Source organism: Cyprinodon variegatus, unplaced genomic scaffold, assembly GCF_000732505.1.
Source record: "Cyprinodon variegatus isolate N-32 unplaced genomic scaffold, C_variegatus-1.0 Scaffold505, whole genome shotgun sequence".
NCBI lineage: Eukaryota > Metazoa > Chordata > Actinopteri > Cyprinodontiformes > Cyprinodontidae > Cyprinodon > Cyprinodon variegatus.
In genome coordinates this window covers 234,603-246,237 of record NW_015150958.1, presented here as the reverse complement: position 1 = coordinate 246,237, position 11,635 = coordinate 234,603, and the positions used below count along the sequence as shown (strand labels likewise).

The window sequence follows — 11,635 nt, the reverse complement described above, 5'->3', positions numbered from 1 at the left end:
CCGTTTAAACGCGACACCAATAGCAGAGCAGACAGTGGTACTTTTAATTACTATGTTAATTAACTGTGTATAGTTCATTAGATGGTTGGTAAAAAAAAAAAAAATACATTCATATAATATGTTTCAAACCACAATAATATCATAAAAGTACAATGTATTTGAGTATTTTATTTTCTACACTACAACTTGGAATTATGGGTAATCCAGTGTTGTACTTCATATAGGGCCACCCAGATAATGTGGCTTACGGGCCTATTATTGAGTCGTTACGCCACTGGACAGAGGAACTGTCCTAATTACATTGACGCGCAACAGGCAGCCCATACCAGGGTGTAAAAAACACACATCTTCAATGATAATTATCCAAACAATATTATCAGATGTACGATCTGTGTAATATGTAAATAGGTTTGAATACGCCCTTCATTGTAAAGTAAATATATCCGGGTGTACTGTCGATATTGTAACGCTAGATGTCAGCAAAAAGCTAAAATGGATAAAAATGATCTTCTAAATGTCCAGATGAGAAATTCGGGTTTCGCCCGTCCTCTGAAGGATTACATCAACATTTTATGTGGGATTGTTTCTGAAACGGGAGTCCAACCGGGAAGTCGTCAGGTCTGTTGGTCAGCATTACAGCCCCCGCCCGGGTGTTAGAGAGGCGCAGTAATCAACGCTACTCTCCCATCTTCCTCAAAGCAGCGGCGCCGGCCACTTTATAAATAGTCCCACCTATACTTACTGCCAGAACTCACTGGTGCCAGTGGTCCACCCTAAACGCACTTAAAGCTACATCACCGGCGTTTTCTTCCAGGACCCAAAGATAAGACATGGCTAATGAAGATATACCAATGAACGGGGCTGCTACCAGAGGCGACCCTGCGGAGGTAAGGCAGCCTGTTGTTACAGGGCTGGACATATTTCCATGTTCGCTTCTCTCATGTTCATCTGCAGCTGAATCCTGCTCGGTGAGCCTCGCAGGAAGAGACGGTTTATGAGGACTGAGGAGAGAAAATGTGACGCTGGGAGTGTTTTCCCTTCATAAACACACTCATAATGTCAGAAAAAAAATAAGTTTTTTGAATTAACTCATCAAATTGTACAGTAAAATTTAAGGAAATCTTGAATTGCTTTGTGGCAATCGTGTATAAACGTTTCAAAGTGTATTTTTGTTATTTTTCTAAGGGGACCAACCTTCTTTTTCCGCTCTGTTGGGTCATTTTACACCCAGTGACAGATGAGAAAGGACATTGTGTTTGCAGGACCAGTGACCCAAATCTAAAAGAACGTGACTTTCGATAATAACATCTCTGTTCTAAATGTCTGTAAACTAATCCTAACTGTGGAGCTGTGTGTAACTCCACTTTATTTCATGTTCCCTACTTTAACTGCAAACTGCTTCAAATAGTCTAATTTGAAGCATATTTATCAGACCAGATCCCCCCACTCATTTTATTATAAAATGTTAAGGTTTTTTCTAAAATAGTTACACAAATTTCCACAAAACATTTTAAACAAATTAGAAGCAAAAAGAAAGGAAAGAGGGACCCAAAAGGTGGGATTTTAAGAGACAAGGAAAGAGCCATAAAGATGGATACAAGAAAAAGAACATGAAAGACCGTGAGAACTAGGATAAAGTCTTAAAACACAAATATTTACCATTCTGTTTATTTTCTTTTACCAAAATTGAAAATGTTGTGAATCAAAATAATATATATCTCAAATTGAAACTTACACTTCTGACCTTGTAAGATTTTTCAGGCCACTTAAACTTTTTAGACAGAAAAACATCTATAGTATATTAGGATCAAATATGAACGGGCAACTATAAAAAAAAATGAGAAAACTTTAAGTCTGTATATGTGTTTGGACCTATTTCTCTCCAAACATGAATACCTCAATTTAACTCATCTAACAGTTTTAGAAACCTATAACCAGGGCACACATTCATATCTGATTTTAGCATCTTGACCTTTGATGTTGTCCAAAAAAATGAGGTCACTTTTTAGAAGACTTTAAGTTTTTCTTTTCCATTATAAAGATTTTTCTTCTCAAAAGGAACTCATTTTTGTTTAGCATATTTTATTGATGGAGATGTTAGTAAAGGGTACATTTTTTTGAGGCGGGAGGGAGAGTGGAGACAGTCCTGACTGATACCTGAATTAGTGCATTCCAGTCAGAGTTGTAGGAGTAAAGTATGAGTCTTTAAGATTTTTTGAGTTTTGGATTAGTATGGAGACTTTTTTTTTTTCAATATCCTATTACATATTATGTAATAATATATATAATATTATATGTAAACGTCTTAAATGTTGGCATCTTTCCTTTGTCCTTCCTTTTTTTCATTTTTGTGTGTATATGATCTTTTCGTAAGAAGATGACAAATGCACAATAACACCCCTGCTTACAATCAAATAGACAATTTTTACTACTCCATCACAAGAGGCATTTTATTTAAATACATACATTTCCATGTACAAACTTTTCTTCAACTGATGTTTTTTTCCTCTACAAAAAATGTTTTCTTCAAACCTGAGGGTTAAGGACACTTATATTTAATATTCTTTAAGTGTTTTTCAGACCCCGGCAGGAAAAATAGCACCCCCAGGCCTGAAACTGGTGGTGGTGTGGAGATAGATGAAGTTGGTCAGTCTGTAGACTGCTGAACTTTATGGGGAGATCCAGTGGACTGAATGAGCTGAAACAGGGTCATCTGAATAAAGTCACACAGCGCATCTGCCGCCTGTGCACTAGGTAGCAGATGAGTTGCAGACCAGCAGCCTTTTAAGATTAACTTTCGATGGTGGTTGGCTTTCGTGGAGGTGTGGTTCAAAGCTATTTGGCTGTGATCTGTGATCTTCTGACCCAGACTCTGTGTCGTAGGTGGACACCTACGACACAGAGTCTGACAGAGTCATACAGAACTGCCGCACTCTTAAGTTTTTTTTTCATAGCGCGTGTGCTGTTGGTGTCTGAGTTGAGCTGGATTGCTGGTCACTTCTCAGTGTCCTCAAAAATCTGTTCGCCGGCCGAGAATTGAAAGGTTTGAGAAATACCACTGCAGATAACCAATGAGGCCAGTAAAGCCACCATTAGCCAGTTCCAAAGCATTATTAAGATATCAATCAATTGTGTAAAATTGTATTTATAAAGTTTCAAAAAGAAAGTTGTGAACATTTCTTTAATACATTTACAAGAAGGTCAGTCCTGCTTAGCCTGTCAAGGGACCACAGGTGTATGTATGTTGCTGTGTACTTACTCTGCACAGAAAAAAAAAGTTATCATACCCCTGTACATCACACCACATCCGCAACTTCCAATGCAACCCCCACACACACAAACACACCCCACCCGAAACTTCAGATTGCCACATGTGCAGAAAGAGGAACAAGTAGGTCAAGCAGAACCAGGACTTTCTATTTGACCTGTTATGAATTTAATACTACTACTGTTATTGAAGTTCAAAACCTTCTATGTCATAAATGTGGTATTCAGCAAAACCAAAACTTCAAGAATTTCTCAAATCTGGAAAAAAACAAAAACCTTTACAGCTGCACTTATCTGACCTTCCTTTTCTAAAGGGTTTGTCCTGGTTTCATATTAAACTTCTGAAATAAATTGAGGTCTTGATGACTGAGCCATTTAAGGTGTTTATCATAGAAATAGCATTTTTCCTGCAAAAAAGATAAGCTGGTTTTGAATAGATGTGAATTTCTGACACTGTGTCACAAATTCTTCTAGATTAAGTCATTTATTTGGGGTTTGAGGGAAGTTAAACTATAGCAGTGGATTATGGGTGAAGTATTTGTTTCTGGTAAGACTGATCTGAAACCATCATAAATGATCGGCTGAAATTAATGCAAAAACTAAATAAAAAAAACTGAAGTCACGGTTTGCTTTCCTTTTCAGGATTCCCTGCAGCCAGGCAGCAGGAGGCGGCACAGACCCCTTAACATGAACCATTATGCCAACAAAAAAAGTGCGGCAGAGAGCATGCTGGACGTAGCTCTGCTGATGGCAAACGCCTCTCAGCTGAAGGCTGTCCTGGAGCATGGACACACAACCAGTTTCTACGTTCCCCTCGTCACACTCATCAGCATCTCCCTCATCTTACAGGTTCTGGTGGGAGTTATGCTCATCTTTATAGGTAATATGGGGATTCATTTCCATAAAAACAATACTATCAGTAGATATGACCCATATCATTTGAAGATTCAGCATAATTATGCAAGATTTAAATTAAAGTTAACTCAAAGCTCTCTGAGAAATACATTTACTTTTTAAAGATTTTGTATGTTTTTTACTTTCTTTTTCACTATTAAACTATTTTTGATTAAACAAACCAAATTAAATATCAGTAAAAATCATCTGACGTATTATAAACTGTAATCTTTAAATTGGCAACTTCAAAATTGCACAGTGTGTTTTAGGCAGTTAAGAGGAGGACAAAAGCAGAAACCTAACTTTTTGCAAATTCAATACATTTTCTGGAACCTTTGTTACTTATTAACAACTTAATGAAGAACCTCACTTCAAAACCAGAGGGGCATTCTTCCAAAGAAAACAAAACCAAAATTAGGAAGTACATTTATTTCACCATTGAGCATCAGTAAGACTTTCACAGTATGATAAACTCGGCTAAAAATAGCAGGAGTTTAATAGCTCACATGATTCACAGGAACATGTATTCCAGTATTTATTTGCTTTATTTAAAACATAAGCAACTATTATTCTTAAAGAAAAAAATATAGGTCAATCCTAAATGAAATTAATTGATTAGTAAACATGTCTAAATTTAAAATGCAGGTATTTATATTATGATTTTAAAACATGGAGAACAGCATCTAATAAACAAAACAACATTTTTACTAATATACTACTGAGTGAAACAGTAGAAATGGAGCTCTTTAGACGGCTGTGGACCCCTCCTTCTCTCTAGCTCTTCCCTTATCTTACAGTAACAGAAAAATATACTGTGTTGGGGGTGAGAATGTTTTTAGAAAAGTTAAAGAGGAAATGGTCGCCTTTGCTGTAAGTTGGTTCCAATTTTAAAGAGCTGTTTACTTTTGTATGTATTGAATCACAGAGGAGCAGTAAATGGGTAGAAACACAGGCTCGTCATCTGCTTAAATCAGATCCATATGTTGGATTCACAGACTAATGAGGCATGGGATCTACCACTGGAGGAGTGAGATAATTATTCCCTGAAAGAGTTTGGATGTTGTTAATCTTTAATTTAGAAAATGATTGCTTCAAAGGCATGTACTGAGAATGTGTCATGCCCTCTGGTGGGGAAATTTGCTTACTCATTATAAACATTGTTTTTTTTTTGTTTGTTTTTTTCTGCTTTTTTCACAGTTAAGTGGAATCTAAATGACGAAAGTACGCACTACAAGTTGGACATCTTAGAGAATTTTGCCACAGCTTTTGTATTCGTCATAGTGGTCGTCAACGTCTTCATCACAGCCTTCGGTGTCCAGCGACCCGAATCGGGACCTTTACCATCACATTGATATGATATGACTGCTGCTCATCAAGACAATATCTTTTTTTATATAATTTACCAGATTAGATAATCATTTCATATCATCAGCCTTGACTGAGTTTTTTTTTTCTAAAATGGGGATCTGAACAAAATGGATGGTTAATTTCTCACCAGTTTGTTAAGGGTGCAATAAACCACCAGGAGTACCACAATCTAAGACAAAATCACTGTGACTGTTGTATCAAGTTTTTTTTTTTTATGTATGCATGCCTTCTGTTAATTGTTGATGGACTATATAACCAATGCAAAGTACTTCTTGAATTCTTAATCAGGCTGGAAGGTGCATTACAATTGGGGGCCGTACAGCCATGAACCACACTGCCACTGTGATATGCATTTATTTTAACCCTCATATACATATATTTTATCTCTTACGTACATGTTCTCCTCTCATATACATACATTTTCCTCACACATGCATACATTTCACTCTCAGATACATATATACAAGATCTTAAATAATCTTTGTAATGTGTGACGCAGGAAGTTATTACTCAAAATTGAAGTAATTCTTGAATCAGGAAATGCTCCATATTCCTGGTATATTTAAACAGAATAATTACTTGAAAAACTGCATTTATTGAAACTAATTAAACAGATCTCATTTCCTCATCTTTTTTTGTCATTTGTGGGTGAGGAGTATGGTTGACCAGTCCTGCCATAATTAAAAACAACATAGAGGAATACAATAATGAATCATAAAAATAACCAGTTGCCAAAATAATAGCTTGAAATTTAAATTAGTTGGCCAATAAATGCAACAAATTGATACAAATTAGAGGTATATGTAAAAATTATTATTAGACATAAATATATTACCTATTATATTGTTTTATCTCCACACTTTTATTCAGTTTCATAGTCTTTTTATTTATAGAATTAATCTAAAGTGTTTTATTATGCAGCTGTTTAAATAAACTTTTGAAATATCGCAAAGGAAGATGCAGTGGATTTTGTGATTTAAGAATTACTTTGCATTTTAGTAAGAACTGCCTGTGTCATACAATACATAGATTATTTAATTTAAAATACTGTATGTGTGTCTCAGAGGGAAGAATTTATCCATGTGAGAGCAAAATCTATGCATGTGAAAGTGGAATGTATGCGTGTAAGACGAGAATATGTGTGCAAGGTAAAATGTATGTCTGTATGTGAAAGAATATAGCTTTGTGAGAGGAGAATGTGTGACAGAGATCAAATGTATGTATGTGAAAAATAAAACATGTATGTGAGAGATAAAGTATGTGTGTGAGAGATAAAAAAACATCTATGTAAGATTGGTGGTATGATTTATGGCTTGTACATCCCTTCATACTTTACTATAGCTTTACTGTGGGAGAGAAGTGTTTCACCTGGATAAACTTTGTTTTTTTAGTGCTATACAAACTGCAATATTTTGACTGTCTTCCATGTACGATAGGTCAGTGTCTGACCCACAAATAAGTGGAATTGGCCTGTGACCTTGACTGTTCGGTGTACATAAATGATGTCAAACAGGAGTTTAGTAATCAATGTCAAAAGTAGATGTTATTTTCTTTTATTTGTACTGTTTTCTTTTTTAATGTTTTTACAGTTATGAAGTTAAGTGTTATCATATTTATTACAATATTTAGTTTCAGTAGAGGATTGTAAGACCCAGAATCGCAAAAAATTTTATTGTGGAAAACAGAAAAACATTTTTCGTTTTGTTTTAAAGAGTTTTTTTTTCTACACACTTCTGTACACTTTGACTATTCAATTATTCTATATTTATAAATAAACATATTAAGGGTGACTTTCTCTAATTGCTTTTATTAACAAATACTAATTACACAGAAGTAATGGCTGCAATTAAGCTTTTCAGGAAAATATTTTAATACATGTCAAAAATTATGGCACTCTTGGGCTTTGGTCTAAAAGTCATTTTCTATGGTTTTGCTTTTCAAAAAATGCTTAAGAACAGCTTAAAAGCTCTAAAATATAATGCAACTGTTATTTGTGCAACCTCAAAAACCTTTTGGCAAAGAGAGTAGGCTATAACCCTAAAAAAATAGCACAGGATTAACATTATTTCATTTATAACAAATATATTTTATATCAAGCTAAGTTGATCCAGGAAGGTTTGGTTTTATAAACATGACTGCATTGCTACTGGACTATTATAACTGCAGGCTAACAGGAAACAAATTTTTCCGCTCTGCCCAGAGGAAACCCACTATAGGGAAATTCAAGCCTGTGCTTCCTTTCTTTAGCTACGAGTTCAAAACAGGAAAAAGAGTTATGCTATAATACACAGATATAACTGAAGCAATTTTAATGCATAAAAAAACATGGTTAGAGATGCCACGAAGTAGGTGGCAATGCCTTAACCGTATATGTGTTGCTGGCCACAAGGGCCAATTCCATCCTTGTCAAGGGGAGTGCTAACCTTCTCTCCTTTCATACAACACAACTTCCGCTATGGAAACGGTCCTATATAATCGCCGATGTTTACAGTTCAGTTTCAGTCATGGTGTTATTTACTATAAGTCAAACGGGCACATAATAATACATCACACTACCTAAAACCGACGGCCTAAAAGAATCAATAATACGAACAAGAGATTTCGATGTTTTATTTGTTTTTTCTTTTTAATTTCGCTTGTAAAATCTACACCCATAATGCAGTGCGGTCGCATAGCGGGATATGATTGGTAAGCAGTAGCACGTTATATATTATTCCTCTTTACACAATTTTTTAAATCTTGTAAACAACTTCAGAGTAATTATGGATTGATCAGATTTTTACGCATTCATTTATGCCTTCCTCAACACGAAACGCAGACTGAAAATATAAATATCAAGTTTAATAATGTAGTTTCGTTTTTCCTCCACAAGATGGCAGTCTAGGTACAGCGACAGGTTTGTGCTCACCTATTGACTGCAGTTTCATGCACAAAATAATCTTTTTCGATGTGAAAAAAATATGCAGAAAATATGATCTTAAAATTATTTATACAGATGGGCTGAACTGAAAAACACACATTAGTTATTCAGATTTTTATTGAAACTATTATATAATTATGATTTTGTCATACAAATTCCCAGTAAAATGTGTTAGTATAGTTTATAGTTGTATTGCCAAAAAAATAAAATGCCTTCACTTAAGTGCCAATAAAAATTGCTTTAAATATTTTGAGAATTATTGTGAGAGGCATGGAGATTTAAATTAAGGATTTATCAACCCTGTTACATACATTTAGAAATGCAAGTGTAAAAAAGTACACTATATCATTCCAGAGTAATGAGTGCATTCATGGCTTAAAACATTTCACAATATATACAGTGTAACCAAAGAAACAAATGCATCTCCCCTCAAGAAAAGCAATATCATGTGCTTTGCATAGTTATACCACATACAATATCAGACAAATAGTATTTTTTAGTGTAGTGTCTGTAGCTCTGAAGCACCAGGTAGATGGCAGACACCGTTTACATCAATACACCTTCGTCAGTGTACCAAACAAGAATCTCCTCTGCTTTTCTTTTCAAACCAAGAGCCGCCATTCCCAAAGCCCGACTTCCTCCCGACAGTCTAGCTTCTACAGACAAAAAAAAACAAAAAACACACAAATTATGAGTTATTATCACATATTATACAGCTAATCATATTAAACACTTAATTTGAAATGTAACAAAGGGAAAAAATATACCTCCATAGTAATAGAGAAAAGCCATTCCCACAGCAAAGCTGAAACAGCCTAGGTAAAAAAGAGGACCTGCAAATATGTTGGTAAGAATAAAGGTTAGTTTTTACACCCCCAAAAAAAAAACACTTCTTTGCATGTTTAAAGGTACTTTGAATGCCTTATTTTGAAATTTATTTACATCACAATCTCAAAACAAGGTTATATTGTAATAAAAAAAATTCTTTTAAAATATATAGTGAAATGCAAGTTTCCCCAGTCTCGAAACTTAATATTTTAGAAATATAAAAGTTTTCAAACAATCTATTTTTAGCTGGAGATTTTTTTTTTCTTTAAACCATCGTCTGTCAAAAGCTCGATCCCTTCATGAGTTATTATCAAACATTTAATGAAAGAGAAAAGGCTGAAAAAAATCCAGCACCTCACATAAAATGCTTGTGCAACAAGAGGTAATGAAAAAAGCTGCAAACAATTCTTGTAAGCGGATCACTGTGTCTTCTAATAACAATGCTTTCGACACAGAGAGACGACCTGCATAAGTGTCACATTACCTCCGTCGTTCAGTACGTTCCTCTGTAGGTGGATCTGTGAACTTGTCATCGGATTCAAGGAATCTGGGATTTGGATTGGATCAAAATATTAAAGAGAAAACAACTGCTTTTAGAAATATCTAAAAGAAACTGTTGTAAGAATAGGAAATATTTTATCTAACCTCTGAGGCGTAACCGCGTGGGTAAGCTGTGGAAAACCTCCTCCACATGCAGATGGAGCGCTCTGTAGAACTCTCTGCACGCTTCATCGCCCTTCCCCTGTAGATGCGTCAGGAGCTCTCCCAGGCGGACACTTGTTGGTACATCCAAATTTCTGAACTGACAAATGTGTAAAAACTAAATTGTATAGGGATCATTTTCTAGTAATAATCAAGTCTCATGCATCTGAAAATGTCAAAACAAACTAACAAATGTTAAGAAAGCCTTGAAATAAAAGAGTCAACTGTCAATGCATAAACAAAATACCTTTGGACCATAAGAATATTTAACAACTCCAATAAAATGGATAAAACTGAAGCATTTTTTGTGATTTACATTTTTATTTTAAAGCCTGGAACAGAGTTTTAATTAGTCATTGATTTCCACTTCCTCTGAGTTATAAACGAAACATGGTGTGGAGACGAATGTATGCAACCCCTCTTCAAAACAGAAACAATAACATGCAGATCAAAATATCTGGGTAAGTCTTTTAAAGGCTGATTAACTGTTATTTTGTTCCTTTTTTAAGGCCACCTCCTCATTTTTGCAGTAGCAATTTATAGCTTACTTTGATATTTGAAATATTACATCATTTGGGAACCTGAAGGTTGCTATGTTAGATTAAATGTCTTAAGATCGCCCTGCTGTAGTTGATCACTTGAATGTGCTTCAATGGGGGGACTGTGGACAACTAACCACTATTCTCCTAGTATAATATTTATGACTAGAAAAGCACTCTGAGAGCGCAGACCTCCACCAAGCTGAACATTTTGCCCCATATTTAGATTTACACCAATAGCTAAAACTCACACATGATCTGGATCATTACCAAATTTTAATGAACCGTTCCTTGGCATGAGCTGCACTTTAGGTAACAATTTCCTTAAAATCGGCCTTTCATAAGTTCATAAATAAGGCTCAGCGTGTATCTGCAGCCTTAGGTGTTTGTTCTGCTTTCACCTTCTTCATTCACTCTGCTTGATACAGACATCAAACAAGGGGCTTTTTTTGTTTATGTTTTATTCAAGGTATGTTAGTTTTTTCTTCTGTATAATTAAGGCCAATTTCTTCTTCTGATGCATAGCCTCTACAATCGTCAAATCAGTCTCTGTGCGTGACCAAGCCCCCCGCGCAGAGGTTCTGCAACCGTCGTTGTGCACCTCAAAAAAATCCTAGCTATGCCTCAGACAGTCGTAAACCCGCACAGACCTCAAGCGGAAGTTTGCAGACAAAAAGAAGCTGTGATTGGTCCTTGGTATGCCTTTCCAGCTGCCTGTGTGGTCGTCCTTCTCGATTTGGTGCCGGGGCGCGCCATTTTAAAAAACTGAGGAGTAATAGCAATGGATAACAACGACGAAAGGTTGACCGAGGAGGTTTGGAAGTACAAGCACTTTTACGATGCCTCAGAAATGTTTTGGAAAATAAACACTCCCACCGGCACCGCCAAAGACGTTCTCTTGACTATCTGCAGAAGTTCTTGCGCATTGGTGGGAAACTGCTGTGCATTCCTAGAAATTCAAGACCGACGTTGCAGAAGCATACCAGCAAAACTGGTTCGCGACCAGACGCAAGCGACATTTGATGTGTGCGGTTGCAGAAACATAATCCACCCTTAAAGGAATAGTACACCCAAAACATGATTAGCCTTCATTTTCTACTCACCCCCATGCTGAACA

At 35.8% G+C, this 11,635-nt stretch overlaps 2 protein-coding genes across 2 annotated transcripts in view; one reads left to right on the top strand and one right to left on the bottom strand.

The window, feature by feature from the left end:
• Positions 1 to 545: 545 nt before the first annotated feature.
• On the top strand, positions 546 to 7,289 carry ninj1 (ninjurin 1). Its single transcript, XM_015390562.1, has 3 exons — positions 546 to 887; positions 3,910 to 4,147; positions 5,359 to 7,289. Exons 1-3 carry the CDS (start codon positions 831 to 833, stop codon positions 5,511 to 5,513), a joined length of 450 nt encoding a protein of 149 aa, XP_015246048.1. The 5' UTR covers positions 546 to 830; the 3' UTR covers positions 5,514 to 7,289.
• Positions 7,290 to 8,562: 1,273 nt separating this feature from the next.
• Positions 8,563 to 11,635, bottom strand: part of card19 (caspase recruitment domain family member 19) — a 4,615-nt gene continuing 1,542 nt past the window's right edge. Inside the window, exons 3-6 of the mRNA XM_015390563.1 lie at positions 9,923 to 10,079; positions 9,762 to 9,824; positions 9,217 to 9,282; positions 8,563 to 9,105 (exon numbers count right to left, since the gene is read on the bottom strand). Of these exons, the coding sequence (XP_015246049.1) occupies positions 8,996 to 9,105; positions 9,217 to 9,282; positions 9,762 to 9,824; positions 9,923 to 10,079 (396 nt within the window). The 3' untranslated portion in view covers positions 8,563 to 8,995. The remainder of the gene's footprint in view (positions 9,106 to 9,216; positions 9,283 to 9,761; positions 9,825 to 9,922; positions 10,080 to 11,635) is intronic.

Coding starts and splice junctions, on each gene's coding strand:
- ninj1 (XM_015390562.1), top strand. CDS start 831: ATGGCTAATGAAGATATACCAATGAACGGGGCTGCTACCAGAGGCGAC. Junction 888..3,909: donor CCAGAGGCGACCCTGCGGAG/GTAAGGCAGCCT, acceptor TTTCCTTTTCAG/GATTCCCTGCAGCCAGGCAG. Junction 4,148..5,358: donor AGTTATGCTCATCTTTATAG/GTAATATGGGGA, acceptor CTTTTTTCACAG/TTAAGTGGAATCTAAATGAC.